General features: G+C 54.1%; 1 protein-coding gene and 1 pseudogene across 5 annotated transcripts in view; one reads left to right on the forward strand and one right to left on the reverse strand.

Moving 5' to 3' along the window:
• Positions 1–2093: 2093 nt before the first annotated feature.
• On the reverse strand, positions 2094–8285 carry LOC118708877 (annotated as a pseudogene).
• Positions 5704–20078, forward strand: part of TSC1 (TSC complex subunit 1) — a 33500-nt gene continuing 19125 nt past the window's right edge. For 3 of the 5 annotated variants that reach the window (XM_036420429.1, XM_036420434.1, XM_036420433.1), the window contains exons 1-4: positions 5765–5846; positions 14718–14780; positions 18394–18579; positions 19357–19460. In XM_036420429.1, coding sequence (XP_036276322.1) covers positions 18474–18579; positions 19357–19460 — 210 coding nt within the window. In that variant the 5' untranslated portion in view covers positions 5765–5846; positions 14718–14780; positions 18394–18473. Of the gene's footprint in view, positions 5847–14717; positions 14781–18393; positions 18580–19356; positions 19461–20078 lie in introns of all 5 variants that reach the window. The other 2 variants (XM_036420430.1, XM_036420431.2) reach the window with 2 other exon arrangements.

Here is a 20078-nt window from a genome sequence, read left to right on the forward strand (position 1 = left end):
ACCCTCCCCTCCCAGTAACCTGCTCAGGGGGTCCCTTCCTAGCCAGGACCCCCCCCCCCAAGGGAAGAGAGGCCTTCGCTGGAGAAGTGCCCAGGCCTCCAGCCCCGACAGTGTCCCGGGAGGCCCTGCAGCGGGACCTCCAGCTCTGGGTCAGTCCCTCTGGGGCCGCCTGCGGCCGCACCGCTGCTCTCGGGAGACGCCTGGAGGTGACTGCATGAGTCCAGTCTGTCCTAAAAGCTGGCACTGCAGCCTCCCTGTGCCCGCTCACCCGTCCACCCGTTCATCTGCTGTTGGCACCTCTCATACACCAGGTTCCTCCCTCCCTCTCTTGCCTCCCCCCTTCCCCGTCTTAGCTCTGGCTGCCATAACAAAACACCACAACATTTACTCTCACAACTCTCACAGAGGCTGCAAGGCCAAGGCCAAGACGCCCGCAGGTCCAGCTTCTGGCAAAGACGAGCTTCCTGGTTGCCGACAGCCACCTTGTCCCTGAGCCCTCTCGCCCGTGGCAGGGTGAGTTGCTGTCTCTTTCTCTTCTTAGAAAGACACTATTCCCATCACCAGGGCCCCACCCTCTTGAGCTCATCTAACCCTAATTATCTCCCAAGGCTCCACCTCCAATCACCATCACACTGGAGGTAGGGCTTCAACCTAGGAATTTGGGGGGGGGGGGGGCGCGGGGGAGGCACAAACATTCAGTCCCTATCGCTCCCTTAGGGAATACAGGTTATACATATAGGATTGATTTTTCACAAAGAGGAAGGGAGTGGGACAGAGAATTAGAAACATCGATGAGAGAGATCAATCAGCTGCCTCCTGCACTCCAGCCACTGGGGATGTGCCCGCAACCAAGGTGCGTGCCCTTGACTGGAATCGAGCCTGGGACTCTTCAGTCCGCAGGCCTACGCTCTATCCACTGAGCCAAACCAATCAGGATGCGAGTACATGTTTATTACATGTTTATTAAGTGCCTACAAGGTACCAGATGCTGGGGTTTCACACAAGAACCAGACAGAAGGCCCCGTGAGCTCCTTGCTGGTCTAACAGGTGGGACAGAGTCCCCTGACATAGACAGCTGGGGTGGCACCGCTGTGATGTAACCATGGCCTGCAAAGGAGCGTGGGAGGTGGCAGATGGGCCAGACCAGGAGAGCTGGGGAAGGGAGCGGCCCGGAGCTGGTGCAGGCGGAGCCTGTTGGGAGACGCAGGGGAGAACGTCCAAGAAGACAAACACCAGGTGCAACACGCTGGGGGCAGCCAAGGTCAGCGAGGGGGCACGGAGGAGATGGAGGGAGGATGGGGCATTCGAGAGAGGAGCCAGGAAAAGGAGAAGCCGGGTCAGGAAGTTCGTGTCCTGCTTTAAAACCTGCGGTGACTCCCCTTTGCCCATCAGGACACACATCTCAGCCTCACGGATGAGTGCTCCATGTTTTTCTCGGTCCGAGCTCTTCCCAAGGACAGGGCTCCCTCATGTGAGTTGCAGAAACCCGATTTGACAGGTTTAATAACAGCAAAACAATTAGTTTGCATGACTGGAAAGGGTCAGCTTCAGGCACGGTTAGATCCAGGTGCTCCAATGATATGGCCTGGATCCTAGCCTCTGTGCCTCGGGGCATTTGCATGTGCTCTGGATGGCCAGCTCCCAGACATGGGCCTCTCGTTGGCCAGGGCTGGCAGACCCTGCTGCCAAAAATCACAGAGACGAAGAGGTGGAGGAAGGGATGAGCTCTGGAGGAAGGAACAGTCCCTCCACAGGATGCGGTCAGAACGGTGTTTGGGGCCATAGCTTCCGCCTCCCTCCTTCCAACTGTCTTCTCACTCTCACTGTCGCCTGAGCATGCTGTGTTCTTGCCGGGGACCAAATCCCAACTCTGGCCTCTGTCTTTCCTGTCCCTCCTGTCTAGAATGTTCTTTCTCTTCAGTCCCCTTTCACAGTCCAATCCAGCTCTCAACTCCCCCAAAGGCCTTCCCACACTCCCCACAACCCCTGGGGTCGTCTGTGGCCTGAAGGATTCGGCCCTCCCGGACACCCTGTGGATTCTTGTCTAACTCTGTCCATCAGGACACTCATCGGCTTGTCAGGGAGCCCAGCAGCTAAGGAGAGGGCGCGTGGATCATCCTCTCAGCAGGCACAGGCACAGGCACAGGCACAGGCACAGGCAGTGGTGCAGGCACAGGGACAGGCACGGGCATGGGCACGGACACAGGCACAGGCTGGCCTGTGGGAACCCTGACCAGGCTAAACAAATGGGACCCATTGCACCAAGGGCCAGCAGTGGGCAGTGTGGGAGCCCCCACCCTTGGAGGGCACATCTCAGGTGAGCACAGGTGGGTCGGGAAGCCCTGTGGGAGGGGGGAAGGGGGTGACTGCTGTGGGGGGGTGGCAGGTCCTGCACCAGCCGGCACTTTTCCGGCCGTGGCTCCAAAGGGCCACCAAAGAGGAGTGGAACAAACAGGAGCTGACGCAGCTGTCCAGGAACCAAGGATCCAACGGTGCTCTTGCCTTGGGGGTGAGGGTGAGGGTGGGGGGCCCCCAGCGAGCCCAGGGCACCCTGGGGCCATCCTCCTCTGCCTGCCTCTGCCCTGCCGTGTGTGACTCAGTCCTTTGGGGAGGTTGCGAGCTCTTTCCAGCCCAGGACCAGCTGAGGTGCAGGGGCCCTTTCTGCAAACGCTGCCTGGCACTGGGGGATGACACTGTCCTGAGGGCTCACAGCGGACGCAGTTCACTGTGCCGCCACGAGGTGGCGCTCCGGCCTGCTTTTCCTCTGGCAAAAAACTGAAAACAATTGCTATGTATATCTATGCATTATGTATGTATGCATGCATGCATGTATCTATCATTTATCTGTCATCTAACTAGTGTATCTAATTCCTGCTTAAATTACAAAAGTGATACATGATCAGAGAAGACAATAAAAGAATGTGTACCTCTGTCCTGTTATTCTCCCCCTACCCCCCCAACTCCTCCCTTACTCTCTCTTCCCCTCCCTCCGGCTGCCTTCCCCCATCTCCCTCTCCTATGCCTGTGTGCATATAATGTTTCTGAGTTCAAACAAAACTTTATTATTAAAAAATCATCTTTACTGACCATCGCTGTGGAGTCCCACATAGTCAGGCAGCGTCTCCCAGGGTGAGTAGCCCTCCGGCCTCCAGGAGGGCCCACGTCCTGGTGGAAGACCGTGGGCACGTCCCTGTCACCAGGTGGTGGGCTGGTCTCACGGGGGGGTGGGGCGCGTAATGAAAGGGACTTAGAGAGATCAGGTGGGCAGCCGGGGGAGGGGAAGGGGGGTAGAGAGTCAATGAGACACCAGCCGTGGGCTCCGGACAGGCCCGCATGGCACTCTGTCTGGATGCTCCGGGCAGCCCAGTGGGTGGAGAGAAAGGAGGCCCAGTGCCGTGACCTTGAGCCTGTGGCCCGCGGGGGTGGGGGCTCCCCAGCCTGTCTCGTTCAGTCCCAGGGGAGCACTCTGCCACTTAGGGAAACCTAGGACCAACTTCCAGGTGCGGCTGGCACCGGGGCCAAGCCCACAGGGACAGTGGGGGCGGCCTGCCCGGTCCCCGGGGGCATGGACTCCCCCTTCACTCTGCGGTCCCTCCCACAGGTCCTTCCACGGACCCTCACCGCCTCGTGGGCAGAACCCATGCGTGTTCCAATTCCTTTTTGACCTTCAAGTATTTCAAGTTTTCATTTTGAAATCTTTAAAGAAAAACTGCAAATGGATTGTCTAACGGACACCCACCCAGCTTCCATCTACGTTCAACAATAGTTAGCGTTTGCCAGTACGCATTATCTCTCTGCATGCACGTATTTGTACATAGAAATGTTTTGTTTTGATAAAATGTTTTGAAAGTATCATGCAGACATCCTGACACTCCACCCATACATACTTGAGCCTCTATCTCCTAAAAATAGGGACATTTCTTACACAATCACCTACCCAAGGAAATTGTCAATAATTCCCTAATATCGTTGAGTAGCCAGTTTATATTAACACGTTTGCAACTCCCTCCCAAGTTCTTCTTTTAGAACCCGGATCCTGCCGAGTTCGAGGATGGCACTGGCTCCTTCCTGTGTGCAGCGAGGTGAAGCGTGGTCACTTGGTGAAAGCGGCAACGGCCAGCTCGCTTCCTCGTCGAGTGCAGCAGCAATCGGGCCCGCCCGGCGTGGCTTCCCTGGTTGAGCTTGGACCCACACGCCCAGGCTGTGGCTCCATCCCCAGGGGAGGGTGTGCAGGAGACAGCCCATTAATGTTTCTCTCTGTCCCTCTCCCTTCCTCTCTCTCTCAAATCAATAAAAACCAACAAACAAAAAACCCCAGCCAGATGCACAGCCCTTCGAAAAGCCTTTCAGACACGCCACTGGTGAGAGGGCAGTCCCCCCTCTGCCTCCACTGCCTGGTATGTCACAGCGCTTACACCTGCCTCCCCCTGCCTCCCTCTGCCTCCGACAATGCCGGCCTGGCCAGCACTGACTGACTGAACAGGACACGGTGCTCAGCGCCCTCCTGCTTCACCTGCCGGCACCTGTCCCCTCCCACAGGGAGACGGAGGCTCAGGGGACTCGCCTCCCCCAGGGACACGAAGCCGGGAAGTGGCAGGCAGGGACTGGTAGCCTGCTCTGGGAACTGTTCAAAAAAAAATCCGTTGAGATTTTTGCTTCCCCACCATGGTCGTCAATTTGCCTCAAATAAACTCTAAAATTTTTCTTTAAAAAAAAAAAAAAAAAAAAAGCCGAAACCGGTTTGGCTCAGTGGACAGAGCGTTGGCCTGCGGACTGAAAAGGTCCCAGGTTCGATTCCGGTCAAGGGCATGTACCTTGGTTGTGGGCACATCCCCAGTAGGGGGTGTGCAAGAGCCAGCTGATCAATCATTGATTCTCTCTCATCAATGTTTCTAACTCTCTATCCCTCTCTCTTCCTCTCTGTAAAAAATGAATAAAATATATTTTAAAAAAAGAAAAGAAAGCCGCCTGCTCCGATTAGACCAGAGTGTTAGCCACCTGAGGGCAGTCTCCAAGGTGGGCTTTTTATTTCTTAATGTATTTTTATTGATTTCAGAGAGGAAGGGAGAGGGGGAGAGAAACATCCATGGTGACAGAGAATCATTCATGGGGCTGTCTCCTGCACGCTCCACACGGGATGGAGCCCGCAACCCGGGCCTGTGCCGAACAGGAATCTAACCGTGACCTCCTGGCGCACAGGTCCAGCTCACCCAAGGCAGCGGGCCCGAGTGGCCTTCTGCAGGCATTCCGCAAAGGCAAGGCTCCTCCGAGGCGGCCCGACTGACCCTTCACCCACGCGGGCCCCGGCGGCTCTGGGGACGCAGGATCGCACCCGGACGCCCGCCCGGGAAGGCAGGAGGCGCCCCAGCCACACCCAGCCCCGCCGGCTTGTTTACGCCTCTGGCTCAGCCCCGCCCGCGCGGCCGCCGGGCCACGTGACCCGCGCCCCGCCCCTCGCCGTCCCGCGTGGCCCCGCCCACCGCGCCGGCCCTTCTTTCTGCCTCCTTCGGAGTCACAAGACCGCTCAGCGGCCTCCGCTCGGGATCCTTCCGCCAGGCCCCGCCCCCTCCCCGCCTCGGAAAGTCCGGCCGGTCCTCCCTCCCCCCGGTCGGCATCTTCAGGAATGAGCAGGACGGCCTCCTCCGTCCAGCGGGGCCGCCGGCCGCGACCACCGGCCGCGGGGTCTGAGGGGGAGACGGGGGCCCGCGGGGGACTCTTTTTCGTGGCGGAAGCTGTCGCCGGCCGCGGTCTCTTCACGCCGGGGGAGGTGCTGTACGTCCAAGATGGCGGCGCCCTGTAGGCTGGAGGGACTGTGAGGTAAACAGCGGAGGGGGAGGAGACGGTGGGTGAGTATGGGGGTGTCGCCCCCTCCTTCTCATGGGACCTGCTCGGGGCTGCCCCGGCACCACGACCCCGATCGGGGAGGCCCCGGGGGGCGGGGCCCGGGGGCTTTCTTGCGGTGGAGGGGACCCCGGGAGGGGGGTTTGGGAAGCTTCTCCCTCCCTCTCCTCAGGCGCTGTCGCCGGTGGGGCCCGGCGGGGCTGGCGGGTCCCCGGGGAGGGAGGCGGGCCTGGCCGGGCCCTCGCCCCGCGTCGGCGGCCGGGGGCGCGGGCGGATGCACGGCCGGGCCGCGGCGCCCAGGGCCGGGGGCGGTGAGCCCCGCGCCAGCCCCGCCCCGGGTGGGCTGACAGGCCCCCGGGGGTGCAGAGGCCGGGGGTGGGGAGACCCCGGGCGGCGGGGCGGCGGGGCCGGTCCCGGGCGTGAGGAGAGGGTCCGGGTGGGGGCCGAATGAATGGAGGCTGCCTGCGGGCTCCGCGGGCTCGCCGGCCTCGGGTCCCCTCGGAGCCGGCGGGACGGGAGGGCCCGGCTCCGGGTGCCCGTGGGTGGCCCGTGGCGGGGAAACAGTTAGCTCCGGCCCGCAGAGGTGATGCCTGCGGACAGCTATTTGCAGAGCCGCTCCCAGGCGCTCATCCATTCATTCGAGGAGCTGGAGGGTGAAGGGCTGGCGGCCGGGAGCCTGAGCAGGGAGCCTTCCTTTGTGTCCCGGAGAGAGTTCGCCGCCCCGCGTTTGGGATGGGGCGGGGTGGGGGCGGAGGGGAGCCCGTGCCTTGGCGGGGCGTGCGGTCAGCGGGTGCTCCCTGTGCAGGTGCTCTGCCCTCATCCCTCGCCGCGGAGGGAGGAGGCGGCCACTGTGAACATCCCCATCTCTCAGGTGGGCAAACTGAGGCCCAGAGGGGTGAAGGCCACCTGCCTCAGGTCACCTCTGGGAGTGTCCGAGCCGGAACCGGGGTCCCACTGACTGCAGGACGGTGGACCCCTCATCATTGATCCTCCCCCGACTCTCTCTGAGCTGTTATGGACCTAAGCTGGCCTGTCATTCTCATGAAGTGATCAGCATGAATCAGTGACCAGGGTTCCTCCCAGGTGCATGTGTGTGTGTGTGTGTGTTTGTGTGTGTATGTGTGTGTGTGGGTGTGGGTGTGTGGGTGGCTTCGAGGGACTGTGCAATGGCTTACAGGCCCTGGCTTTGGTTTGGGATGGCAGTGTGGTACATGCAGATGTGCTGGTCTAGGTGGGGAAGTATTTGAGATATTTTTATAAAAACAGATGAGTTTACTGCATGCAGAAAGAAGTCCTGCTTAAAACCCTCGCTGGATTTTTTTTTTTTTAGTAGAAAGCATAGAAATAGCACGGAGCTTTACGTGGAGTGTGCTGTAAACAGCACTAAGATAGAATGATACTCTCCCAAGAGGCATGGCTTTATCATTTTGGGATCAGCGTAGACTCCTCTGAATGCCAACGTGTTGGCAGCGGGGAGCGGTAAATTTCAAGAAGGGCCCCTAAACCGGACCTTCTGGGGGCCCTGGGCTCACTGAGCACCAGCTGTGGCTCAGGGTGAACATTCTGGAGGAACCCTGGAGTGTGCAAACAGAAGGCCCACACAGGGCTGTGCGGGGAGGTGCACCTTTGACAGCCGCGCAGCGGGGAGGGGCTCCTCAGAAGCAGGGAAGCGTCCTTCGCTGTGGCCCGGGAGCCCCGGATCTCACCGCCTGGGAGCTGGACGGGGTTATGGAAGAGGCACGCGTAGGACAGCCTCTTACCCAAGTTAGCATCTCATCCAAAACTAACGTCCCAGGCCTGGAAGGGCGGTGATGTAAGCTTGCTTTGCCCGTGCGTTTTCTGGTGTCATAGCAATGTGGTCTGTTCCCAAAGTCCGGCCAGGTCTCCCGGCAGCTACAAGCCGCCTCACTTGTGTGCAGCTGGAGTGGCTCAGGTCCTCTGACTCAGTTGCATTCTTCCTCACTGGGGTGGGCACTCCTGCTCCGCTCCCGCTCCCAAGTGTAATGTGATCCCTTCTGCGCACGCTTGGTTTCATGTGTGAGACAGTCCTACGAGGACAGAGGCATACATACCTGCCTGTCTGTGTGATGTTTCCAGAATCATACATTGCTGGAAACGAGCTGTGACAGAACCTCCACCCCACACGTCAGACCCACCGCTCGCAGACCTCACGCTCAGGCTGTGGGCGTCCCGGTCATTTTCTGGGCGAAGCCGCAGGCGGTGCTGATGTGCCCGGAGGTTCGGACCAGGGCCCTGGAGTTCCCGTGGGCTCTCTCTTCAGGTGACCACTGGCTGCAGAGGGTTTTTAAAAGTGCTTCTGACCTCCGGCGGGCAGTGGGTGAGCGTTGGGCTCTGAATCACAGCAGAATTGGTCTTGTGACTCACAGTTTGTTGGGGGACAGGTACGCTCTTTTCCGGGTCCCAGGGCCACAGTGGACGGACATGAGCTGCTCCTGGAATTGGACATTCTTGGGTGCAGATGAGCCAAACACAGCAATATGTCAGTTGCTGCAAGCTTTCTAAAAGTCACCCAGCTTTCGACTTTGAAAAAGTCACCTACGTCCTCTGAGCTCAGTTTCTTCACTGTGAACTAAGAGTTGGACTGTAAGTTAGTGCTCCTAGACTTCCCGGGCCTTCAGTTAAACATCCTGACCCAGGTGATTGGGTCGGAGTGCTCACGGCTTGATAATATCTCAGCAGATTGGTAACTTTTAGCCTGACCTGTTGACTGGTGACCTGTTTACCTTTTCTTCTATGTCACATTGTTTTTGAAAGGTAATTTCTTCGTATTATACATCTCTCTTTGAGAGGTTAATGTTTGTCATTTCGGTAGCTGCAATCATGAAAGAAAGGATACTCCGCCTTCAAACCTGTAGCTTTTTGCTTTAAATATATACATATATACGCGCGCGTGTGTGTGTGTGTGTGTGTGTGTGTGTGTGGCTAGTATATATTCAAACACTGAGTTTTTTCCCTTCAATGTTTAATGTAATGTAGTTTACATGAAATACTCATTTCCCCCCTATTTTAAGTTGGTCTGAAAGAGGTCTACCATCAGCAATTTTCTGATTTATTTTTTAAGCCTGTAGTTATTAGAAATTAGTAACTTAATGTTTAATGTCTCTTTTTGTGAGGAGAATAAAAAATCATATATACTAGGGTGTATATATATATATATGTATATATACATCCTACATATATGAATATGTATTCATATGTATATATGTGAATTCATGTACATATGGATATATATATTCACGCATTCATTCATTCTCAGGGTCTTGCTAATTTTTTCTTGTGCCTTCTCTTGCGCATTGCTAATGTTTGTTCTATACAGGGAAGTAGCCAATGGCAACAATTGAAAGATGGAATGAGTTCCGATTGTCATCTAATGAGTAAAGTGCCTTAAAAACCAAGGTTTGGTTAAAAAAACCAACATGTGTGGCAGGCAGTTCCTGGCCTAGCACCATAGGTCTCTGTGTAAATGGCAGTGAAGACCATGAAGTGTCTGAGTGACGAGGGACCAGTGTGCCCTTCCGTTGGTGATGGCGACCCCGTGGGGAGGGATAAGGAGGAGCAAATGCAGTGACCGAGTGTCTGCAGCCACTCAGACCTGGCTGCTCGTGGCTCACAGCACAGTGACAAACTCGAAATGTATTCATTTTAAGTTTCAAGGTGGTTTTATCAATGCTTTACATACAGGTTATTGGATGGGTAGATGCTGAGCGAACTTAGGTCTCCAGCTATACAATATTGTTGTAATAAAGTTTATATTTCTTGAGTGCTTACAAGCCAAACATCATGCTAAGCATTTTACAGGTAAGATGCTAGAACTCTCCTCACAGCCTCAGGAGACGAGACGAGACCGGGAGATGAGGGGCTGAGGCCTAAAGTCACATCAGCTGCTGAGCTGGGTTTGAACCCTGTTGGTTGACTCCAGAGGCCCCAAATTTAATATTTCACATTGTTAAATTGACTGAATTGCTTGCTAATGGCACAAACTAACTCATGTCAGTGATTCTTAATCTTTGTTTTGTGGGGAAAGAGGGGGCTCAGTTCCCCTCTGAAATCCAGGGGAACTGTGACCAAATATGTCTTCCCCACCAAGGACGTTGGCGGAGAGATGAAGTGCTGGGCATGGCTTCGGGGGTTCATGGGCCCAGCTTGGAGCTCATGCCGCCATTCTAGATAGGTCCCTGCTCTTAAAGTGGACTCGGGCTTTATTTGGAGCAATCTGCTTTTTTAACTAGTAGGTACAATAGAAGAGGCCCAAGTCTTTACAGCTGGGCCTCCGTGCTGCTTGCATTTCAAATCATTTTGTCACAAACTTTCATACCGAAAGGGTCTTTACACCTCACTGGAAATGCACCTTCAGGTGCCACATCAAAGATCCGAAGTGGAGAACTCTGGTCTGGAACTTGCTAAACGTGAGGCAGGCCCAGCTGGAGTCCAGTCTGTGCTGGCACCTTAGCACCGAGTAGAATTCCTTTGGGTTTTTCCCCCCAAGGTCTATGCACTGTTTCTCCCTTTGAACCTCAAAGTGTATATAGAAATGTATATAATTAATGTTTCTGGCCTGCATCCTTCTTCTTTTCCCTGGATCGCTGGCTCTCAACCTTTCCCGGGCCTCAGAATCACCCGGAAGACCCCACTCCCCGAGTTTCTGACTCGGAGACCTGGGGCAAGGCCCGGATTGTGCATTTTTCACGGTCCCAGGTGACGCTGATGTGCTGGTGTTCGGACCACCTGTGAGAACCACAGGCCTGGGCCTTCAAACCACCTGTCTGTTCCCGGTGTTTCTGCTTTAGTCCTCTGAGTCTGAAACCTAAAGAAATTTCATTTCTTCTTAGGGGAAGTCTGTATGGCGACTTTTGGATGCACACATGATAGATATCCTCTGGCCTGCACATTGTACTAAGTAATTTTGTTCACGCTTGTAAGTCAGACGTAAGAAGCATTATTCACAGAGGAATACACCTTACCAGAACTGAGTATGTCCCTGCAGGTGACCTTTGAAATAGGATACAAGTGTCGGCAAGTTGTCCATCAAGCTCCCTGATGGCAGAATTCTGAATGGAGACTCTGGAGCTCTCCTGCCCCGGCTTGTATGACCTTGAGAAGGACTGAGGCCATTTACGTCACACGTGACTGCAGGCTTTGGCAGGTCTCACCATCAGCTGCTTTACTTACACACCAAGTAGTATGTCCTCCTCCCGGCTCCCTCCTCCGGGCATTGGGAGGCGGAGGGACTGGGAGCTGGTGTCTTATCCTTTCGGGCGTGTTTGTGCTGAAGGCCCTCGTTCACCTGCTGGAATGTCCCCTAGGAAGTCACCTCAGAACCTCGCGGGACAGTATGATAGTATCTTACTAGCAGATGGTAATTGTCTCGCTGTTAACATACTAACTGTATTATCATTGTACTAGTGTAATATTTCTGCTTTGCATCTGCTGTTCCTGGTGATGAACAGTCCATCTATGCCTGGACCTGTGTCTGAATTGCCTTTGAGTTTTTTTCTAGTATTATAAAAACCTGAGTGTAGGAAATAAGTATAGTGAAGAAATACCTGCCTTCATTTATACCCTTAGTTGTGTTTTGGGTTGTTGTTTTTTTTTTGTTGTTGCTGTTGTTTGTTTTTGGGTACTCCTCACCTGAGGATATTTTTCCACTGATTATTTTTAGAGAGAGTTGAAGGGAGGGGGAGAGTCAGAGAGAAACATCGAAGTGAGAGAGACATCAATTGGTTGCTTCCTGCACACACCCTGGCCAGGGCCAGGCAATTGAAATCTTGACCAGAATTGAACCCAGGACTCTCAGTCCTTGGGCTGGCACTCGACCCGCTGAGCCAAACCGGCTTGTTTGTTTGTTTATCACAGACGAGTGCGTGCAAAGTTCTCTCAGGCACTAGGCTCTGCAGTTGCTGCTGTGCGGGGTGCGCAGATCTGGGCTCCTGGGGTAGAAGGCCACACCAGCACCCGCTTCCCAAAGTGAATAGTCAGCTGACATCTTCTGAAGTCCTTGCTGTCCTGCCACGGTGTTCATCAAGGTCCGTGTAGGTCTTAGCTGCCTCACGGCCCGTCATGCACCTTGTCGAGGGCAGAGAGATGTGACACGTGTGTGCACGTCCCGCTAACGACATGTCCCATGGCAGGTACGCTGGAGTCCATGTGTAATCCCAGGTGTCTTATCCATCAGTCTGTGAGCACCGACAGCGTGAAAACAAATTGATCTACGTTCCTGCTGTTTAATCTCAGAGCCCTCACCCTCCTCAAACCTGCGTTTGTTTTTGTCCGGAAGGCTGCTGCGGAGGTGCAGTTACAGCGTGGCTTCAGACCAGCACACAGGGAGGTCTCGATCTGTTTCCTTTGGTGTTTGAAGCAAGAACGTGGACTGACCCTGCTCCACTCCGACAGGAGTTTCCCTCTCGCCCCTCGGGCAGGGGTCTGCTCCTCCCGCCTCTCATCGGGGATTGCAGATCTCTCACTCCACTGACCAAACGGTTCCCCCATCGTCCCCCTGTAGGGCAGACTTTTTAAAAAATGCTTTTTTATTCATTTCAGAGAGGGAGATAGAGATGGAAACATCAATAATGGGAGTGAATCATGGATCAGTTGCCTCCTGCACGCCCCCCACTGGGGACCAACCCCACAACCCGGGCATGGCATAGGTTGGCACTTAACCACTTAGCCTGGCTGTAGGGCAGGATCTAACTAAGGCAGTGAGAGACTAAACTCATAAAATATCACTAATAGCAGGTGGTCTTTGACCTGCCAGTGTCACGGTGATGCTGATGATTGCCGTTGCAGTTTTCAGCGTAGTGGTGAAGGCGGTGAGGAGTCTTGTGTTGGCATTGGACAGAAAGCCTGGTCTCCTGTGCCAGCACCTATACCAGCGGGGCAGGCTGCAAGAGCTCGTCATGTATCTGAATTTTACCCTCAGCAAATGCTTCTCGGTTAAGACCCAGTGCGGTTACTGGCAGGTCCGTCTGACCCTGGGCCCCCAGCGGCCCTCGGGTTCTGAAGAGGAGAGGCTCCTGCTTCCTTCCAGCTCTTTCCCTGGTCAGGTGACTGGCCAGGCAAGTGCTCCCTGTTGAAGGGCCAGCCTGCCCCCGGCACTGCGCACACGTGTGTGCGTGTGCCACTGAGGACCATGGTGTAAATGCGTGGGGTGTGATCTGCACACGAAGTAGAATGACGTCGGGGGCAAGAGATTTCCATTGTTGTAGAGTCGCTCAGTCCCCTAGTTTGACTGATCAGGACGGCACATTGAAGGGGTATTTCCGGCTTTTCCGCGCTCAGGGCAGTTAGGTGAATGTGGTGTATGGGGCTCAGCGTCCATGCTGTGTAGTGGGCACTGGGATGCGGACCAGAGACACTGGTTACTTGTTTCGTGCAGACGCTGGGGTGGCCCCGGTGTGGTCAGTGTGCCGGGTGGTCGCTGACCTGGAGCTCCCAGCCAGTGGTCAGCCCGTGCCTGAACACACTTAGAACAAACTGGAATGCATGTATTTATATTCTCACCAGAGGCCCGGTGCACGAATTCGTGCAAAGGTGGGGTCTAATGGCTGTAGCTGCCGGCTGCTGGGTACTCCCTCCCTTCCCCTGGCTGGCCCGCCCCCTGGTTGAACTCCTGGACGAACTCCTGGTTGAGGGGACAATTTGCATACTACGTTTCTACTATATAGGATATTGATGCATATTTAACACGAGATGGGCAGGAAGTAGGCTAAAAGGGAAGACAGTGGAGAAGTGATAACTTCACAAATATTTTACACTTATCAGGGCAATTAGAGAAGGCTATGCTGTTTTGAAGGCAGAACTCAGCTCTATACACTTAAGAATATTTTAACTCCTAGTCATTCAATCAACAAGCTCAGTAAATCATCACTTAACATCGTTGTTAGGTTCTTCGACTTTAAGCGAAGCTGCCTATACTGTAAGCAGTTTTACGGTAGGCTGATCGATATAAACGAGTTCAGGTCCCGAATGCTGAAGGAATCAGACGTGCTTCGAGCACCTGCTGTGCCTGATGACACCGGGGTAGCTGCTAGAGGTGCAGCCCTTACTGAACAGGCACGCCCTCTCTCTGTGTCACTTCCGTCCGTGAGGGAGGCCCGCTCAGAGCTAATGGCATGGTGACACAGAAATATAGCCGCTAAGTGGCAACGGGACCCGACCTGGCCTGGGGTGGGCGGGAAGCTTCTCTGAGGAAGTAGGTTTAAGCTGAGCGTTGAAGGGTGAAGACTTAGCTGGGGGTCTGCAGGTCCTGAAATGGGGGGTGTTTTGGCTGAGAAACTGAGAGGCCAGTGGGGTGCGTAGTTGGGGGGAGCAGTGGTGGGGCTGAGGCGATCGATGCAGGCCACGGAGGGCCTGCCACTGACTGTCCAGCCTTGGGGCTCCCGGAGTCACGCCCTGTGCCACACACGGTGTCCAGGGCTCCGGGACGGGTCGCCTCCAGTCGCCACGCAGCCCAGGAGTGAGGAAGAGACATTGCTTTTCTCGCTGTGTGGACGGGAGCTTAAGGTCAGACATCAGAAGGCCCACAGCCAGCGCTGGCGGAGCGTGACTCCAGCTCGGAACCTCTGATGCTGCGGCCTGTGCCGACCCTTCGCTGCTGACCATCCGTTTATCGCTCAGCACCCAGACTGTCAAAGCAGAGTGCCAGTTCCGCACCATCTGAAGAATTTCCCCGCAGCCAGCCGATTGGAAATGCAGACACAGAGGATGGGGAGGGAGGCCCAGGGATTGTCCGCATTTGCTCCCAGGGCCGCCTCTCAGGGCGGGGTGGGAAGGAGGCGGAGCCACGGGACCTGGGCTCCCTCCGGTTGCCTCTGTTCCCTCTGCTGTAAGCTTATGTCCATGTGTGTGCTTTCCTCCAGTGACCATGAGAGGCACCAGGCTGACAGCACTGGAAACCGAATTACCACTTGTCCTCAGAACAGGTAAGGTATCAGCTCCGTCCACTGGTTGGGGGGACAAAGGGGAGCTGCTCCCTCCCGTCCTTTGTGCACCCCCTGAACCACGGCCATTCCCCACATGTGCACGCACACTTCCTCATTGCATTTGCTAGGGCTGTCCGCCCCGCATGGCACCCTGCACTGAGGTGCTTGGGAAATATTTGAATGAGTTTAAAAAGGAGAGATGCTCCCTGGCTGGTGTTGCTCAGTGGTTAGAGTGATGGATTGAGCACCGGAGTGTCTCAGGTTTGATTTCAGGTCAAGGGCACCTACTTGAGTTTTAGGTTTGATCCTCTTGGTGTGTGCGGGAGGCAACCAATCGATGTGTCTCTCTCATATCAATGTTTCTCTCTCTCTCTCTCTTTCTCTTTCTCTTTCTCTCTCTTCCCTCCCTTCTAGTCTCCAAAAATCAATGGAAAAAAATATCCACCTGTGAAGATTAGCAAAGAAAACAACAAAAATAAAAATTAAAAGGAGAGATGTTCTAATCATGGGACTCATTCCAAGAGCTTATGCCTGGACTCCCGTGAGGGCTTTCTGGAATATCAGAAACCCTTAAACTTTGCTTACCTAAATGAAGAATCTCACACAATATTTCTATTTTTTTTCTAGGGACTAGAAAAGATGGTTAAAATTTAGAATTTTAGAACCAAAGAGAAAAGCTTGTTGCCAAAAATGTTCTCACGTGCTTTGGCTTCTGTAAAGCATTTGGAAGGAGCAGGCTTCCAAAAGCAGCCACGTATGCTTACATCACATTTACACACCGAGCAGCAAGCTGGGTGTCCAGGCTGGCCCGCCTGGCCACTGCCCGCTGCTGGGCTGGCGTCATCTTTGTGTAGGACTGAGCTCCTGTCCCTCTGTCCTGGGCTCCTCCTCTGGAGGACCGGCCCCGACAGGGCGGTCTCTGCGTGCAAAAGACAGCGTCTCCCGGGATTAGGCCAGTCAGCAGCAACGTCAGTGGAACAAAACCGACCTTGCGGACAGCATACTTTAGATCGGGGCGTCCTCTGCTTTCCCTGGAGTAGAAGTGAGCTCGGGGCTAGGCCGGGAGACGTGCTGCTGAGGGTTACCGTCCGAGTGGGTCCCAGGTCTGCGCCCGGTGCTCCCTCCCAGCGAGTGCTCTGCGCCCGGTGCTCCCTCCCAGCGAGTGCTCTTCGCGCAGGGCCGTTGCTGAAGTGTGACTGCCATCCTCCCACTCAGGCCGCTGCAGGCTGGTGGTGTCGCACTTAGTTTTCTAGTCTTTTTTTTTTTTTAATTAAATGGATTGGGGTGACATTGGTCAGCGTAAACAGACAGGTTTCAGGCGTCTTTACTTATAGCTGTATTTAATCCAACTCCGCACGGTGACCTCTGTTTCTCTTCTCAGTTTGAACTCTTCTGTGATGCAGTCTTACCAGCTGCCCTTACCGTGGCCCTTTCACGCTGACTTGCTTTGTGATTTACCTGTAAGATTGTTATTTCTGGGTGTTACCCCGCAGCTTCCTGTTTCATGATTTGCTATCAGAAATGCATTCAGACATTTTAGTTAATTTTTCAGGCTAATGAACTTATGACTCAAAGAGCCAAATCGGTGTCTATTAACCGGGTTATAATTAAACAAGAGCGTAGATGGTAATAGTTAATACTTGTGGGTTTCTAGGATCATTGCTACTCTAAACTTGCCATGCTAGGAGGAGATAATTTACATATATATATTATACATATATTGATTTTTTACAGAGAGGAAGGGAGAGAGACAGAGAGAAACATTGACACGAGAGAAACATCTACCAGCTGCTTCCCGCACATTCCCTACCGGGGATGTGCCCGAAACCAAGGTACATGCCCTTGACCGGAATCGAACCCGGGACCCTTCAATCCCCAGACCGACGCTCTGTCCACTGAGTCAAACCAGCTAGGGCAGGAGTTAATGCTTTAGCACAGCGTTTCTCAAACAGGGCATGCACGTCACCCAGATAGGAATTCCCGGGGCTGCCTGTTAAAATGCAGGTTCCTGAGGCACCAAGACTGCAAGTGACATGTCTACTCCTTGGCCTGGGAACTTGGCCAACTGTGTTCGCTTTACTCCGTGACCGCGGCAGACTGCTCTTTTTTGAGTGTCCATATTCTCATCTGTAAAATAGGGCAAGAACTGCTCACCTCAGAGAGCAGCTGTGAGGGCCGGAGCCACACGCTCACGGACTGTCACATCGCGGGGCTTGGGGTCTGGGTCAGCCAGATCAGGGCTCCACTTGCAGTTCTCCCCTGGTTTCCTCCTGCTAGCTCTGTGACCCTAGCGGAAGGCCTAACCGGCTTCTCTCCCTATGAAAATGGGACGGAGACCACTCACACTGGGAAAGGGGTGTGTCTGATGGTGTCCGTGGGAGGTGAGCAGCGCCTGCGGGACACGTGGCCGTCATTGCCTGGTTTGGAAAACATCTGTAGAGACCACAGTGGGAGAAATACCTGCTGTGCGTACAGCCACGCTCGGCGAGTGAGCTGCTTTTCGTATGTGAAGATGGTGCAGCTGGTCCCCTGTCCTAAAGAACTGAGCTTTGAAGGTGAAGTTTGCCCTGATGCCCCTTTCCTGAGCGGGCGGCATGAGGCGTGCACGCTCCAAAAGGAGAAACGACGCCTGGTTCGCACCCTGAGGACAGGACCCGTGTCCGTGGGTTACACATACACGCATGCAAGTTCTTTGGTTGATCACTTCCACCAGCGTTTTCTTCTTGACCATCCTCCAGTGCACGTGTGTCAAACACAAGGCCCGCGGGCCAAATCCGTCCCGCCAGGCCTTGCTATGTGGCCCACACCGCACTGTCATCACTGCACTCCGCTGCGTTTCCATCACAATGACAGTTTATGACTGTTCAGTAAACCATTCGGCCCGCGATTTAGGCTGGATTTTAGATTTTGGCTCCTTCTCTGATTGAGTTCGACACCCCTACCAGTGTCTCTAGTAAAAGAGAGCACAGCGGTTAGGGCCTCAGCCCCTGAGGACAGCACCTGGGACCTAACCGGCTGTACTAATCTGTAGACATTGGAGCGATTGTCAGGAAGGAAATGCTGGTGGGAAGTGACCAACCAAAGAACTAGTTTGCATGCATGTATAACTCCTGGACACAGACGATAGGGTGTGAGGCCTTGGGGGGGGGGGGAGGGTGGCTAGAAGGGGTCAATGGGGGGAAAATGGGGACACAAGCAATGCTTTTAACAATAAAGATTAAATTTTTAAAAAATCAGAATTAAAAAAAAATACTATACTGTTAGTTCCTTTTTGCAAACGTATACCTACTTTTACGCACCGATTTGAAAAATAAACACTATCTTAGCCAAAACCCAAGGCAGAATCAGAAGTAGGAATAACTCCGATTTGGTTCTTTTATGAAGTTGCGGTGACAGTCGGTTCTGGCGTGTGGCTTTTGGTTTCTCTCCGGCTGTAGCACTCCTCTCTGTAGGTTTGTCACGGGCAGGGTATTCTCACGCCCACGCTGCTCCCACAACAGCGCTCTGCACACACTTAGAGGCATGGGACGCGTGTACCGCCCTGCCTTCCAGGTAGCTGTTGGCGGGGAGCGTGAGGCTGTGTGGTCACACTGTCTTCCTTTCCTTTTCCCAGTCTGGTAGTGGCACCAATGAAGAGCCTTCAGCGTCTGTAACGAACGTCCTGGACCCGGCACGGCACGTCTGTGTGGGAAAATGGCCCAACAAGCCAACCTCGGGGAGCTGCTCTCCACGCTGGACTCCCCGGTGCTGAGCGAGCGTGATGAAGTCACGGCCATCTTTAAAGAGAACCTCAATGCTGGTGAGCGAGAGCAGGTGCTTTTTAGCTCGCCTGCCGGTCGGCAGAGAGCGACTAGAGCTGAGCAGAACCCTGCGGGCAGCTGCGGTGTCACTTCTCAGGAGCCTTTAAAGCTTAGAAAGAGCTCCTCGTGGTGGAGCCCCTCTCAGTGTGTCCAGCTTCTCCTTCAGAACGTTCAAGAGTGCACACAGACACACACACACACACACCCCCGAGAATCCCACAGAGCCCCACGCAACCAGCACCCGAGCTTCTGCCATTCCTTTTTAAAATATATTTTTTATTGATTTCAAATGAGAGGAAGGGAAGAGAGAGAGAAACATCAATGATGAGAGAGAATCATTGATTGGCTGCCTCCTGCATGCCACACACTGAGGATCGAGCCCCAAACTCGACCGTGTGCCCTGACCGGGAATTGAACAGTGACCTGGTTCTGTTCATAAGTCGATGCTCAACCACTGAGCCACACCGGCCGGGCAAAATGAATTCTCTTTTGTAATTAAAAAGTAATAATAAAATCTTAGCATTTCATGTGCTTATATGGTTATTTAGGCAAATAAAAAAAACCTAGCATTTCATGTACTATATGGTTATTTAGGCAAATAAATTTAGGTTTACATTCACTTAAACCTAAGTGAATGGAACGAAGCAGAGGGAGGTTCGTACGACTTTGGGTAACGTATAGAGAAACATTTTCTGGGTTTTGTGACAGGCAGCGATGTGAGGTAAATTTAGAACGTTAAAGGAAGTAACGATGGGAAACCACCTTTCTTTCTTTAGACCGTGGTCCGATGCTTGTGAACACCTTGGTGGATTATTACCTGGAAACCAGTTCTCAGCAAGTATTGCACATCCTGACTACCTTGCAAGAGCCACACGATAAGGTAACTGCAGACAAAGAGCAGAGGGTGGGAGGCGTTCTTCTGAGAGGGGTGCTGGCCTCTCTGTGTTCCCCCATGCAGGCTGCAGAGCTCGCACCTCCCCCAACCTCTGCCTGCCACCGCTCCTCCTTACAGGTGTCACCACGTGTCACCCGCAGGACCTGTGTCCAAAGTGAGATACATTCCAGAGTCTTTTTATCTTGCTGTTTAAAAAAAATCCTGGAATCCCTGTACTAGAGTGGTACAGTGCCACTTCATAAAGTACCCCTTATTAAACCCATGCGTTAAATAGGGTTTTTCAACTTCTGATTAATGTGGGAAATCTTAAGTGCAAACTAACTGATGGATGAGTCCAGCTTCCCAGCTCCTGGAGGGCCCCTCCGTTCTGCTTAGCAGAGCACTGTGACGGCAGACTTGGGGCGTCTTGAGGTCATAGGCTGGTGACTTCCCCAGAATAGGAAGACCTTGTCCTTTTCGCTTGGGGCTGGATGTTAACTTCCGCTGCCCCCGATCTGTGTCTGGGGCCACACCAGGCGGCCGGCTCCCGTGACTGGGAGGGAGCTCCAGCGGGCCTCAGCTTCAGCGCCGCGGGCTGGGTGTGGTGAGGGTGAGGGGGGCTGT

This window comes from Pipistrellus kuhlii, unplaced genomic scaffold, assembly GCF_014108245.1.
Source record: "Pipistrellus kuhlii isolate mPipKuh1 unplaced genomic scaffold, mPipKuh1.p scaffold_m20_p_68, whole genome shotgun sequence".
In the NCBI taxonomy this organism is placed as follows: domain Eukaryota; kingdom Metazoa; phylum Chordata; class Mammalia; order Chiroptera; family Vespertilionidae; genus Pipistrellus; species Pipistrellus kuhlii.